The 16,525-nt window shown below is 33.1% G+C and overlaps 1 protein-coding gene across 1 annotated transcript; it reads left to right on the top strand.

Annotated features, from left to right (window-relative positions):
- Window positions 1-13,820: 13,820 nt before the first annotated feature.
- LOC137400567 (uncharacterized) lies at window positions 13,821-14,600 on the top strand. Its single transcript, XM_068086894.1, has one exon. It carries the CDS (start codon window positions 13,821-13,823, stop codon window positions 14,598-14,600), a length of 780 nt encoding a protein of 259 aa, XP_067942995.1.
- Window positions 14,601-16,525: the final 1,925 nt, after the last annotated feature.

The raw sequence follows: 16,525 nt of genomic DNA, 5'->3' as shown, positions 1-16,525 counted from the left end.
AGCTTTTTTCGAGCAGCAGTCATGCTTTCTCTTCTCTTGATGTTGGCAATATATCTTATGGCTTTGTTCTGCAAAATCTCAATATTTTGAACAAACTTGTTGAATGGCGTGTCCCAAACTGAGCTGACATATTCAACATGGGTTCTACAAAGGCTTGTATACGCTAAAATTCTGGCTTTCTCTGGAGCATGGTGGAGCGCGCGTTTGATCATGCCAAGTTGACGATTTGCTTTGGATATTTCATCCTGTACATGCGAGTTAAAATTTAGGTCTGATTGTAGTATCACGCCAAGAATTGAGTTTCAGCAACAATATCAAGAAGATTGCTGTCCAGGTGGTAGTTTGGCGAAGGAGGTGCCGCAGTAGGGTTAAATACCATTATCGAGCATTTGCTTACATTAAATGACATACACCATTTGGATGACCAAGCTTGTAAGGAGTCTATGTTGCGTTGGAACTTTGTATTATCGCTGGCAGTTAATCTCAATTAATCATGAAAAGTGATTTGTTACTGTTATGTCGGCATAGTTTTATGATCTACTATTCTCTCAGCTATCTGACAGGAATCAATGCATTGTTATCCCATGTTTTAATGTAAATCATGCATTTAAAAGTACGCGTTTTAAAACATTGCAACATTTGTCATAAAGATGAGGCCTACAGTATTACAATGGTACGTAGATGTAATGCCTGATGCTTTTTAAGCGATGTACCACTATGGGCTTTTAATCTAATCGCGTGTGTGCTGTCTATCAGAAAAAACACTATTTTTGCTATCACTATAGTTCCATAGTCTGCAAAAAGTTCCATTATCTCTTGGGGTTTTATCAACTTTTCGCAATTGCTCTAGATTGAGGTAAAGAGGTGAAGGTAAATAGGAGGTAAAAAATGCTTCACCTCCTATTTATAGTGACACCTCAAAGTTGAAAAGAATAACTTATTTGCACTTAAGCCTATAACAAAAATGTAAAAGTAGTAAAATGCTACCTAATAGTGAACAGTCATTTTCAACTTGCTAAGTTATTCCGCTATCTGACTTTCAAAATGTAACACAGTATCTCAAAAATTTTTCAAAAACAAAAAAATAAAGCAGCCTGCAATAATAAAACTGTTTACAATGTACAGAAATGACAGCAATAAACTACCTCATTGCAAAGACGATTGTTACATCATTTTAAACTTTTCTTCCTTGAAAATAAAAAAATAAAAAAGTTACAATGCTTGCACACTTTCAAACTGCTGAGCATTGCTTTAACTTTTAACTTTTGACCAGCATGGCTGTGGCTTTATAGTATATCATATTCAAAATACGTTGCTTGTCAGTGGCTTTAGTTCTTGGAGCCTTAGAACACTGAGCTTTCCGGTTAAAAAGATATTAAATATTTCTAATGTGCTGCTGCAGTTACATTAATTCTCAACAAACTTAAAAAGATTATTTTATTTAGTGTCTAACTAAATTATCTGATAGGCATAATAGGTAAATTTAATAAAATTTAAACCATTAGATTTTATAAGAGTATTTATTTTTAACGAATATGCTTACTGTTACTTGCCAATGTTATTTTTGCAGCAACACATTTTCTGTATTTTAATTTAGAAGCAGGAGAGAGAGCGAAGTTCGTTTTATAACAAAATATTTTTGTGCCCAAATTCAATTACTCTTTTCGTGTTCAAAATTTAGTTCCATGACATGCCCTGTGTATTGGGAAGAAATTTTAGTAGGCCAAACATGGGCTTTGTTTAGTTTGTTCACTGTAATCTATTACAAAGCATACCATTTTCACTACATCTATCACAAGTAATATCCACAGTTGACAGAGTTCTCATCATCTAGCAACACGATTGAGTTGGTGGCTAGCAAGCATTCTCATTGGATAAGGACTTCATTGTGTGCGCAAATCAAGCATCGTGAAGCAACGCTATGCTAAAGCATGAAGAAAAGCCCGACTAACGCACATTGTTCAGTTCTAAAACAGTCAAGCCTTAGTCAGTAGCTGTTGGTCAGTTTTCGTAATTAGATTGAACTCTAAAAAGACCAGTAATTTTTGTAAAAGTACAAATTAAATTACTTATTTTTATCTAGCGGTGAAATTTATTATAATTAAAACTTTTCTTTCAACTCACATGTGAATTGTGTTAATGTGATTGACAGCGCAATGGGTTAAGATTAATAAAGGACCAGAACATATATCTTACCATCTAATGATTTTACTGGATATGTACAGAGCTTTCAATACACACTGTCCAGCAACAAAACATAATTAACACTAAATTATTACATTATCATTTCAACTTAAAACATAACCTTTAGTTGCTGTGTGACAGGATTTTTTCCAGAAGTTGTGATCTAGGTGAGGAAGGCTCTAGGCTAGAACAAAAATTGAGTTTTGCTTTCATAGATTGTAGATGAATCCCAAATAATGGTGTTTTATAGACTTTATTAAAATCATTTGAGTAGTTCAAAAACTTTCATTATGACAAAGGAGTTTCAGATTTGGTTAATACGATTTAGACTGTGTCACTATAAAAAAATATTTTGTGCGATTAGCACACATGTGATACTAACAATACTTACTGATACTTGATGTGGGGGTAAAGGTACTAACAATATGATATAAATTTATTCAAATAGTTTTGTTTTATTTCCTGACATTAAACCAACTATTATTAAAATGAGTTTATTACATGCCACTTGCTCTTGTATATTAATTTTCAATATTGGATAAATCATCATTGTTTATTTTATAAAACTTCCAGATGTTTAACATACTGCTTGATAATACAAAGTTTGTTATCAAAACTGAGCTCAAAATTGGTAGAAGCTCATTACTCAACTTCTATCGTATATGAAATGTTACTATTGATAAAAACTGTAGCGTATTTGAATCAACCTATAAACTCCTATACCACATATTTTATACAACTTGAAAAAACCTCCAGCTCCAAACTATTTCATTTCAAATTATAAGTAATGTATATATATGTTACATGCTAGCAAAACAAATCGTCTTGGAGAAAAATTTTTACCGTCTAAATGCACATATAATAAATATCTGTAATACAACTAGTCTGCCAAAATGGCTCATATGTTCAGTTCATTCATTGTGATAAAGTATTTGCTAGTTAGAGCGGGCCAAAACAGTTGAGATGGTCGCCCTCTCTACCTCAGCTGAAAAGAGCTCTGCTCAGTTGTATTAGCTCGAACACTTTCATTTTTATATGAACATACATGCACTGATACATATGATGTCAATTTCTTTGATGAAGCTGTTCATAAATTACATGGACATACATGAGCTACATATGCATTCTGACAAACAAGAGCTATAACCTATCTCATTTTTTCAAACATGAGAGAAACTATAACATAGTACGACTTTCTTTGGAAAAATTAATATTCCATTCATGGAGTGGATTATTTGAAGAGTATAATTTAAACAGTAAAAAATATGTAAATTGGTTAATCTGATTCCAAAACAAAGGAAAAAAATTTGAACTGTTTTAATTCCGTTAATGGCAAATAACTGTAGTGTTAACAGTTTGTATCGACTAGTTTTTTACTGTTCCTTGTCAATTGCCTTCAATTCATGGTTTATGGCTATTTTAATTTTACTTGCTGTAATATTACGGCAATGGCTACCTAGTAGACATTTTCAATGTCAATTCATATCAGTACTTTTCAATGTTTCTAGACAGCAAGATTTACTCCGCTAAAAAAAAGCTTATTTGTCTTAACTGAAAAAAACAAAATTATATATTTACTATACCCAGTAAGAATGGTGTTTGTCTGACTGTTCGTCTTTTCATAGTCAAGGTGAAATGAGGATAAAAGATAGCTTTCCACGAAGCTAAAACTCGTGATGTTTGGTTTGGTATGGCCACACTCCCATACTTGAACCAATAGATATACTTCTAGTACTTTTGAAATATTGTGAAGCTAGTTATTTTCTATGCTTTGTCAAAACAGCTCATGGTCTGTAGCGACTAGATGCAATAACTGGTACTGAATGTTTTATCTCAATATATGTAGAATGTCTCTTAGAAAGCTTAGTTTTTCACAAAGATTCATTTTACTTTACACAAAATTTCAGTGTATTAACGCCATTATTGACCATCCCAACTAAGTGCATCAGTTTTCCTATGTCCGCAAACCTTTCAAATGTGTATGCGAGCATTAGAAATTTTGGATTCACAAATTATTTAGTTATTTCAGCCTACATCAAAGTAATTGCAGAATATTCTATGGCATCAACTTGTAAAGATTAATTACAAAATTGAAGTACAGAATGTTTGAAAAGGTTCTTTTATGTCCTACACTAAACTAAATTTCAGTTAATCTTCTGCAAGCTCAATGGTTGCTACATGAAAAACAAAAACTGACCAAGCTGAAGCACATTGAATATTCTATCTGACTCTTATTCATAGTGAGCAACTACAGTGTTAGCGTTTGTCAATCATATCCAGTTTTCATATCGCATAACATAAATATCTCAAGCTTTTACATTTATCAACAGTAAAAAATATCAGCAAAAGAAAAGCGCTGGTTAGGTAATAAAAATATAGTCAAGCACTATTTATGAAATTGAAAAACAAAAAAATTGATCTTAAATATTTAGGTTGTATTTCTCAAGCGACCAATAATTCATGAAATCAGTTGTTAGTTGTCCAACCCGGACTTTGACTTAGTTTTTATACATATAAATTTGAGGTCAAGTTTAAAGCTGGTCACTCCAGGTGTTATTTGAAAGCTTCTGCTCCTGTCTTAGGTAGTACAGCTAACTTATGGTTTTTATGAGTGTCATCGCTGGTGAACAGGCAACAGGAATGCAAAAAACACAACAACTATAAATGTGCAAGAGTGAATAGCAGCTGTAAACACAATTGAAATATGCAGCTATTTGTAAAGATTAGTCCAATTTTAATTTTAGAATAGCTAGTAAATGCTCTGCAACCAAATTGTTGTTAATGACAATTCTGCATGAGCTTCAGCTAAAAATGTGATATACAATTGTTACTATACATGTGTACTATAAAGACAAAAAAACTAAAAAGCAGCGATACTTAATCAATACTAATCACACTTATCAAAGGTGTGTATATTAATCAGAAATAGTGTACAGTAGCACTGAGACATCCTTACTGCTGGAGTGGTAAGTTTGCAGAAAAAAGTCTATACCTTTGTTCTCTCTCAAAAAATTACTAACCACTAACAAGCAATGGGATAATAAACACCAGAACCATACATTAACCAGCTGAGCAGCTCAGCCGAACAAGTCATTCAGTTGATTCCTTAACAGTATTTTGACTAGGCGACTAATTCAGTAATAGTTGGGCTCTTATCATATAGCATTTTCTTTAATGTACGATTTTTAGCTGCACTGAATAGCAAATATCTGATGACTAATTGCACCATGTTGGTGGCAGGTGGTAGAAGTGAAACCAACTAGATTTGTTTGAATTATCTTGGTCTGAAACGGATAAAGGTGCTAAGTACAAGTTGCAAAATGACTATTTGCTGCAGAATTATCTATTGTACTACCATAAAGTTAAACACTATCTTGATGAAACCATATATGCAGTTGCTTTATTTTTCATTCAAAACAGTTAGAAACTTGTATTAAAAAACAATAACCCTATTGAAAAAAGTTTTTAGGAAATTTTTGTTAGTGATGATTTTTTCCCATTGTAGTTCTACAACAGCACTATTTGCTCTAAACAATGCAGTAACTACATGCTGTACTTACTGATACCTTTGAATCTTTTACTACCAAATTAATTTATTTACCGCAACATAGGTATTCTATGAAACTAAGGCTTTTGACATGGGTTGGACAAGGATTGGACATGGCACTTATAGAATTTCATAATTTTAAAACCACACAGTCTATCAAAAATACTTTATAACAACTGAACCAGCATAAAATTGTTAATCAGCTGATGCCGGAAAAAGTATCACAAATGAGTCGCAGAATAAAAGAGTAGGCCTACCTTTTTTCAGGTTTTTTTGAAAGGAAGGTGAGCTTGTCTAAATCAGATGATTTATCTATCTCACTACAGTTTGCGGTATTTTTATTCTTAATAAAAATACTAATAATCGCTCTCCTTAATACTGTTGTTCAATATTTATCATCCAAAGTAAATACATCTAAAATCAGTAAAACTACTGTAGTAAATGGTTTTGACACGACTGGTCTTGCTAAGAAGAAAGTGTGATCAAAGTAAAAGTTTTTGAAAAGCGAATATACACTCAGGATGTAAACATTGTTTTTTTCTATTGATTCTTGATAACCTGTTACAGCCGCATCATTCTAATATTAGCCATTCAAAAATTACTTGCCGATTCGTTCAACGTGGATCATGGGAGCTCAAGAGTTAAGCTATTTGATCTACACTGAACCAGCAACATCAAAAGAAAACTTAAGAAATTATCAGTGTGAACATTGCTTTATATTACCCTCACTTTGTGTTTTTTTGTATTCAAAAATAATACTGCATACACATGTGATTTATAAAAAAAAATGCTGCAGTGCAAATAATCTCTTAAGCTTTAATATTAATCAAACTGGAATCCAAAAATAAATTTTAGACAATTAATGCGTAGTTTAAATGCAACTGACTTTTGACAACAGTTCTTTAAACCAACTTGATTTTTTAAATAAAAGCCATACCATAAGTTCATGATTGTTGAACCAATCATTAATTTGTCCTCCAATATGTTACGAAATGCAAAAAGATATGTTAAAATAATCAGGATGCTGTTGGAAAAGTGTAAACTTTTGAGTGCTTTTTGATGCTACAAATAACAATTTAGCCAAACAAAATGATTGCCAGGATTCGAAAAGGTGTGTTTCATTGATGTCAACAACTATTACACAGAACATTGTATTACATGGCAGACAACTACAAAATTTGAGCAAGAAAGGTATAGGCATAAAAAGGGTTAATACGGATCGGTTCGTAGTAATAGTTCAAAAGCTATTGTGACTAATAGCGATACAACTATTATATTTAATAAAGCAGTACAATTTTGATTAGAATAAAATTGATTTTGGTTTATAAAATATATTTAATTTATATTTAATGGCTCAAGTTACAAACCTTAATTTTACAACCACTAACAGCACGCCCTCAGGTTATGATGACCCTGATATATGATTGTTTTGCTCTACAATTTAGAACACAAGGATTTTTTTGCGCTCCGCATAGAAAATAATTTTCTCTAAACGATATCAACAAAGGTTTTTCTCAAAATTCAAATTTGGTTATCGATGTGCTGATTACATAAAGATACCAAATATGTCAACATGATATCTGTCAAAATCCCTCCAATGAAAAGGAAATAAATGCAATGCTCGATTTGTGTCAGTTGGCTTAATTCATTATAAGGTAAAGCTAAAACAAAATCGGAAACAGATAAGTGACAATATTTTAACAATGAGCAAGTTGAATTTCAGTAAAATAGTGAACAATGGACACTAAAATGTAGCTTCAAGTATGTGTTTATAAAACTAAATTAATTCAAGTTAATTTCCCTGTTCATCTTATATATCTGTCTCAAAGGTTAAGAGCCATCTATAGTACGTACTGCGCTTAGTATGTTCTAAAATTACATTTCATGGCAAATAATAACAACTGAATAGTCTAAAGTTACGGTAGGTAACTATAGTTACAAAGGTTAACATATTTTATTAATAATTTTTAACATGTGCAAGGCGTATATGAGCTTTTGATGATTTTATCAGGAGTGTTTGCAGTAGATATATTCACTAGGGGTTTTTATTTCTTTTTATTGGGAATTGTCAACTTGAGATGACAACACTGGAACAAATTAGAATCATTTGACGGAGGTCTACTACGCAGCACAATTTTACACGCATGCAATGCATAGAAGCAATTTTAAAATGCTGGTTTTTAAAAACTAGCTTGCATAGCTTTATTTGGTTGCCAAAATGGTTTAGAATTACATTTTTTAATTCATATTTACCAACGCCCACTTTAATTCAAACAATAAATAAAATATATTACATTTATTTAAACTCAGGGTACAAAAAACCCAAACTTTTTTTCAAATTTTTGGCCACAAGTGAAAATAAAAATTCATAAAAAGTTTCAAACACTTCAAAAAAGCATAGTTTATGTAATGGAAGTGTCTATTGTATTGGTTTTAGAAACCCACCAATTATGAAATTTTGTATTTACAAAAGCAATCAGCAAAAAATTATCATCCAATGGCGTCACAAAAAAACTAGAAAGGTTTTTTAGTTTGAGCTCGGACATCGTCTCAGCTCTTTCTGTGACTACAATGAGAAAAAATATCATCAATCAGAAGTCCATCTCGCTGCCATTTCTTAAACATTCTTAGCTGCGAAACTTTTTGACATGGCTGGTATTTGCGAGCAAGAAATTGTGAGAACAAAAATGACGCATCTGTGAAGTGAAGAAACTAATGTAGGTGTTAACTGTTAACATGTGTTCTATTTGTTCCATGAAGGCAGATGACAGTTTCCTTCAATTTAAGAACAAATATAATAGGCTAATTACCTAATACCTACTCACTAATTATAAGCGTTTTGTAAGAAGCTTTTTGTAAGAACCATACAATGCGTTTCTTGGCTATATAAGCATACATTGTGTCGAGCTGCATTGCAGAGCTTGTGCTATGCACTGAGTTAATAGACTCTAATCTGCTTGTGTGACTTAAATTTTTTTTTGAAAATTTAAGCAAAACTCAGATAAAAAACTCAGTAAAAGTTCTCCAAAATGGTTTATCATTGGATAATTTTGATATATATTTTATATATATATCATATATATAATATATATCTATATTTTATATAGATTTTGTATATAGACAACTCCTTACAATAATATTTTGCATCCTCGCTACCCTTTTACTAACTTAGATTGCCAGTGCTATTGTCTTTAGTTAATTGCTGCCCGGTTGCCCGATGTAATGACTGCAATTGCTATAACTCACTCTAATAGTTTGCGGAAGCTCAAGGCTGAGTAAAAGTAAAGAACAAAAAAACTTACTCCTTCGTTTTTCGCAAAACTGAAAAAATATGATTAAGTGGCTATATAGCTCTAAGTGGAGAGCTCATTTTGTTCTCAAATTAGCAAACTTCTTCAAAAGTGGAAGGATTGTAACAAATCAACAAGAAAATAAATTAACTACCACTTTATGTACAGAACCTCTGACCAACATCCATTCGGTATTGGAGGACATGTTGAAAGGGATTTAACACAAAACCTGTATTGTAGGTTTTGGTTTTATTGCAAGTATTATAAGTATGCTTTGTTTGTGTCACTTTTTATGAAATTATATTGGTAGTATTTGATAGATATTAATTGTTATATAATCTATAAATTTTCCAATTTACAGCATGTTATTAGATAGCATCCTTGCAGTTATTGCACATGTAACTTGGCGTACAGTGGATCGACACCCGCTACTCTTTTTCTATTCCGCGTAAAAATTCTGATTTTGCAAGCTGTAACAAGCATTATTGAGTGCAATGAACTTTTATGCAACATGTTTAAATATAGCTATAAGATAAATCTTCAATTTTAGAATGAAATAAAAAAATTTGAAAGCTGTAACAAACTGCAAAGCTGGCCACCAAACTAAAATATATATGCAGGTTAGTTTTAAGAAATAGACATTAACAAGTAAATATGCTTTTTGGCTTCTTATTGCATATTTTTCTAGAGGTCTATGACGAGTTTTGATGAAAAAACTACTTAATGAGTTATTTTTTATCAAAGTTTGTTTATCTTTTTAACCTCTCTTTATTCATCTGGTGCTCAGAACAAACATTTAAATAAAATGGTGGTCTATTCCTTTGTATTCTATTATCAACATTCAATATATTTTTTATACTATTTAAACATGACTTTATAAAGAACTCTCACTGTATAAAACTCTCATGTTTATATCATAACATGTTATTTATAAAACATGTATGTATATTTCGAAACCCAATCTTTTAGATTCAGATGTGAAAAAGGTTTAAAGAGCTGTTCCAAACTGTAAATACTTGGGGGATTACTGAGTGTTGTGTATTTTGGATTTTTTAGTAATACCGTAAACTTTCACATTTAAAGCATGTCTGATAGCTTTGAATTTGATTTTAAAGTTTTGGGTGCAACTTAAAAACTCAGTCTAAAAATTATATCTGTAAACTTTTCAATACTTTTAGGGTTAAGGTACCTTTTAAAATTTGCAGAGGCAAAAAATAATTTATTGAACGATGAGCTACAAAAAATGTCTACCACCTGCACTAATATAATAAGGTCATCAAAAGTTGTCACTCTTATGCCACATCTCTAGGATTTGTGCTGGAGTACTTCAGCATTCAGCACTGTAGTTTCTAAAGCTAAATTCACAAATGTAAGTATAAATGCGGCGTCAGATTTGCCCTTGTTGGAGACATGTGTTACAACATGTTCTTGCTGATTTGATAAATGTTTACTATACAGTAATTTGCTGAAGCTGTAACAAATTGTTCTCAAAGTTAAAAACACTCACTTGTCAATGGCGACCTCATCAATAGACATGTGCATATAACAGCAGACAGAGACAGTCGAATTTGCAGATTGTACACAATAAATGCTATAGAGTATACTCGAAAACAGCCGTCAAAGTTTGGGTACGGCCTATACATGACGGTAGCTATATATGATGATTTACAGTAATTTGGTTTTACACTATATTATCTTCATTAGTACTCTGTCAGTCCCGCACATAGTGAGAGAGCCTCATGCGGTATAGGTACTGCCCAATTACAGTATTTAGCAACACAGCAAGGTTGTCGAGTCTTACATTTGGTACTGCGCTTGGCTGATAAGTATGTATCGACGTTCAATTTATCTGCGATGTAATATTTTGCAACTTCCAAGTTCTTACTTGATTGACATGAATGGTTGGAAATGACTCTTATTATCATAAAGATTCTTAAAATACAGCTTAATTTCCTTGCTTCAAAACTTTGTTCCGATGTTGTTACTTGGATGGTGAATGCTGTTGAATATGCTTAAACATAAACATTGATTATTTCACTTGGCTAAATGTTATAACCTAGATAATAAACAAGGTCAAATGTTTTTACCCTAGAGATTCTTCATCTTCACCACTTTCTAACTCCAGTCAAACTCAAAAGCAGCCTTTGGTCAACCACGTTTTTGATGCGTATATATTTTAGTGCGGGGGTAGGCAATATGGATACTTACATAACTATAGAGATTCTTATACTAATGACTCAAAGAAAGCTGAAAATCAGTCGATGTCTTAGCGATTGTAAATGAGCTGAGGAACCAAAGAATTTGCAAGTTGCAAGTTATGGTAAGTCTAAATGTACAGAACACATGTGACAGGAGCAGACAATTACTGAATGTTTGGTATTTTGCGTTCTGATACTATTGGTAAAGTGAACCAAAACTAACACCGTTATAGTGAGCTCTTAGTTTATATCAGACATTTGTATTTTACCAAAATTCCTGAATCCAAAAAGGTTATATCACCTTTTTACTTGAGAAGTTAAAATAAACAAACTGAATGCAATCTTGACTTCAGATTATTGCACCTACAGGCAACCTTTTTTTAGCCATTAATGGAAATATAGGCTCATTGTCATGTAAAAATAGCAGAACATCCACCTTACCTTTAAAGTGATGAAAAACGAGCTATAGCCTGCTGGTCAGTAACAGCGAATGACTATGAGATGACTAATTATATATTAATTGTTCTCATATTTTGTTCAGCTAATAATAAAAGCACCCTGACCAATGAGCAACAAGCTGGTGCGTTTTTGGAGTTTCTTTGCTAAAAAGCAATAACTTTCAACAAATAAAAATAAACCTGTTTCTATTGCTACTATTGCAAAAAATCCATAAAATTACACAAATTGGTTACAGATTTTACAACAATAATAAGAATAATTATTATTTTAATATTATTATTTTTACAACAATTTACAGGTTAGAAATGGCTAGTAAGTATAATTTTATGTTGACCTATGGCAAAAAGTTAAATCCCAAATCTTTCTCAAAGTGCTACAATCCTGTAAGTGAAAGCAAAAAGTTGGTAAAATTTAACAATAAAACATTAAATAGTTTGATTTAAATATAAAGTTTTTGAGCATGATTTTAAAGGCTGTTAAAAAAGTTATAGAAATGTAGCAAAACAAATAAACGCAAAGTTTTTGTATTACTTTAAAGTTGAACCCTGAATAACTATCTATACTGCTGTGCTACATAAATTAAAAGATTTTCAGTTTTCTTCAACTCATCAATGATATACCGCTCCCCAAGGATAGGCCACAGCTATTATATGGGCAGGGTTTAATAATCGAGCTCCGTTGGGATTGTGTTAGCCTGGGTTTCTGAGCTAACACAATTCTCGCGGAGCAGTCGCGTTCCCTTGTTAGGTTTTGGAAAACACAACTCGCTGTTATCGTTTCATTAGCTCATTTAGTCAGTAGACCCGGCGTTTCAAAATAGCAAACCTTGATTTTCTACAATGTAAAGGTAATACCTAACCAAAATAATGAATCCATACAAAATAAAACATTTCAAATTAGGCCTACCTAATTTTACTAATTTTTAAATTGGTAAAGGCCGTAGCATATGCTTAAAATTGAATACAATTTACCCTAAATTACCTGAACAATGGCCTTTTTTCCATAGTTTTTGGTTAATATTTTGCCACTCTTAATATAAAATGACAAAGTCTTTCATCGTTTTCACATTGTTTTACCTAGCCAATAAGATGGGACAGCAGGTAAAGCTGTGCAGTGTAGTCTTTATACTCAAAATCTAAATATAAAACCGAATTTTGGCTATTTTCCGATTGTGACTATTAATATCACGAATGCTTGTGAATGGCAACTGACTGATCATAACAGTGACAATAGTGTAAGACTATATATATTTTACAACAAAATGAATTCAATAGATCTGTAAAATAACTATTATAGTTCATAATATTTTTAAATTTACAAGGGGCTTTATTCCGCATATTTGTTTGTTCCGGTGCCATGTTCGGGTGCATCCCAATGGAGCTCGATCATTAACCCTCGCCCACATGGCAGCCGTTGGCTATCCTTGGGGCTGTATATCATTGAACTCAAGCATCAAGGGAAATGTGCTAAAAATATTTAGTCTCTCTGCAGCAGCTTCAGGTTTGCTCTGTATGTCTTCAACAGAAAACTCTTTAAAGTTTTCATCTAAAACCAAACAGCAAACATACCGCAAAAATAATTAAAGCAATTTTAACTTTTGTTTCTCTGCTAAAATCAATATGCGTTTCTGTATGACATGATCTCGGAAGCATTGGCAGGTAGAAACACCTCAGTTCCGTGTGTCAATCTTACAGAAACCTTCCATCAATGACAGAAAGTACAGCAAATATACATATTCCATCAATATTGTGAATTGAGTTGTTACAGCCAGAAAAAATTATTATATAGCACACTAACTGAGCAAATTTTTTTTATGGCAAGACTGTGTGATATTAAAAAAAGTAGTGGTAAAATAGAAAGTTTATTAATTAGCAGCTTTTGTGACTCATATATAATTTTGCCACCACACCTACTTAAATTTTTGCACACTTTTATCTCAACTATCATTGCCACTAAACTGCATAAAGTTTCATATCTAACTACTAACCTGTTTTCATACATTATGAATGCAGCTGGAATGTTTGTCCCTCCCATGATAATTTTTCCTCGTGTTCGCATGAAGCCTCATTTCAAGTTAGGGGCCCCGCCAGATTCCTTTGTGTCACACACCCTTCTGGATGAATGCAAAGCCACCTGTTTGAAATGTGGTTTGACCACATTCTCAAACACACTGGGTCTACCTTGAGCAAACCAGCTCTGCTGATACTTGATGGCCACAAAACTCACACACAGAATATCCCTGCGATACAAAAGGCAAAAGACAATGGAGTTACCATATTATGCTTGCCACCACACTGTAGCCACCGCATGCAACCCCTGGATGTGTCTGTGATGGGTCCACTCAGCACCTACTATGCTAAGGAAGTTGAGAGATGGCTTCGAAATAATCCCGGCCATGTAGTGTCATTGGACCAAGTAGCAACCTTATTTGGTAAGGCCTACATCAAAGCGTCAGTTCCAGCAAATGCCTTTGGCGGATTTAGGAAGAGTGTGATTTTCCCAACAGACCGTCGGGTTTTTACTGATGACATGTTTGAGGCAGCAGCACCTACTGACAATACAGAAGTGTATGAAAATCTTCAAGGTAATAATCCTATTCCTTCACCTGTTCTAAGCGAACCATCAACATTTGCCCTAACTACTGAAGGCACATCTTCTCATAAAAGTCCAGAGGAAATAGCACCCTTTCCTAAGAAATCAACTGACACACTCAAAAAACGTAAAACTAACAGAGGGAGAACCGCTATACTTACTAATGAAGTTTATTTAGCTCATTTGGCAAAGAAGCCCTCAACAAGTGGTCCAATAACATCTAAAAAGAAAAGAACTAAACAGGCTAAGAGAAGGAAAACTCCTACACCAGTAAGTAGCGACAACGACGACGGAGATGTTAGCTGTCTATACTGCAATGATTCCTACTAGAAAGGTAACGCTGACAGTGGATGGGTAAAATGCATGCATTGTAGTAGCTGGGCTCACGAGCTTTGTGCTGGCCTTGAAGATGAGGATGATGACTTTATGTGGGAATTATGCAAATGATTGGGCTCACAATATATTATTTCTAAAGCTATGTAATTTACTTGGTTCTTTTTGAATTATTAGAAGGAATAATACTTAATAAAAGCATGATTTCGAATTATCCATATTTTTCTACTGATATTAGTGTAGCGTACCGTTTTACCCACACTGTTGGGGTAAAACGGAAAATTGGACTAATTTATAAAACCCCAAAAATTTTCAATATCATAATAAACAACTGCAATGAGGCTTTGAGTATATAAAATAGACATATACCAGCTTGCATTAAAACATTTATTACTTGTCTCAGGATACGAGAAAGTGAAAATTTTGTGTGTTGATATTAAGTATCCCGTTATTATCAAATAGGCAGGGTACTTACTCCGATTTTCTATAATTATAAACAAACTAAGGGTATTATCATTATTGTACTTTTGAACATCACTATAAATTCGGAGGAGGATGTCAGGTTAAATGAGCACATGTCACAAACGGGTAGTGGCCACCGAATCAATAGCCCACCTACATTAAGAACATCAAATTGTATCAAAAATGGTACATTGCTTAAAGATATTTAAAATTTGTTAAATGCTGAGTTCAACAAAATAAAAATTTTTTTGACAAATATGCATACCAAAACAGAAATGCAAAATTTTCCTTTTGTTATCAAAAAATGATTGGCAAAATACAGGAGAATTGAGTCGAATTGTGTGAATTGACTAACAATACGGAAATGTTCATTGCGCTACATAATATGTTTGGGTATTATGGGTCAACTTTTGATGATAGCTAAAGAGCTTTAGCATTTAACAGAGAGAATAGCAAAGTTAAGCAGGATCGGCTCATCAGTAGACAGTGACACCGAGAAAGCGCTTGAAAATGCAGCTGCAAAGTTTCAGTAACTAATGGCTAAAAAGAAGGCACAAAATTTTTGGAGCTCTACTATGAATAACAGGAAAATTCGCCCTCCAAAAACAAGTGGCGAGATCTGTAGCTTCAGATTCTGAGACAAAGATTAATAACTTTGATTCAAGAAAAATATAAGCATTCACCAAAGCCTTGATTGCAGCAATGAAGTTCACAAAGCGCTAAACTCTCGAGCTCAGTTTTTTGAGAGCGCTATTACCATGTTCAGGGATAGGAAAATACGATTTGAAACCTACATCAAATCATAAGGATTAACAGAACTACAAACACTAAGACACTTCAGGAGTTTGTTTCTGGCAAAGCATTTTATGCCGACAGTTAGTATTTTCTTGCAAACACAATTGATGCTTATGAGGATGCCAGGAAAGGTTTTAAAGAAATATTGGGCGAAATTATGAAGCTGCCATTGAATTAAGAAAACAGCTTGAGGAATTTCCAAAGATTGGCCAAGGGATGCTGACTCTGTGAGAAAATATACAAATATTGTAGGTCATATCAAATATGTGATGCGAGGTCGTGGTTAGTTGTGCCTATCGCATAACATAAACCAAAATGTGATTCTTGCTAGGAAATCACCAAAATGGATGTGGAAAGCTAGGACCAAAAAAGTAAGAGCATGGGGTAAAAGAATACTGCAGATATCCCTCTTTATGTAAATTTACCCAATTTGTCAAAGAGCAAGCTAAAGATATGGAAGAAAAAACGAAGATCAGCAAAAAGGAGCAAGTTCGAACTGCCAACATGAGCCAGATTTTGATAAAAAAAAGAAGGGGCTATGCCCTAGCCAATCCAATGATGTTATGAAACAATACGACAGGAACCCCTCAAACTACTGAATGTCTTTACTGTAAAAACCCATTTACCCAGTGAATGTTGAGCCCTTGCTATGTTACTAAAAGAAC

The sequence above is a fragment of the Watersipora subatra genome, chromosome 7, assembly GCF_963576615.1.
Source record: "Watersipora subatra chromosome 7, tzWatSuba1.1, whole genome shotgun sequence".
Lineage (NCBI taxonomy): Eukaryota > Metazoa > Bryozoa > Gymnolaemata > Cheilostomatida > Watersiporidae > Watersipora > Watersipora subatra.
Note: the sequence above shows the minus strand (reverse complement) of the source record. Positions and strands in the feature narration are given on the sequence as shown.

Coding starts and splice junctions, on each gene's coding strand:
- LOC137400567 (XM_068086894.1), top strand. CDS start 13,821: ATGTGGTTTGACCACATTCTCAAACACACTGGGTCTACCTTGAGCAAA.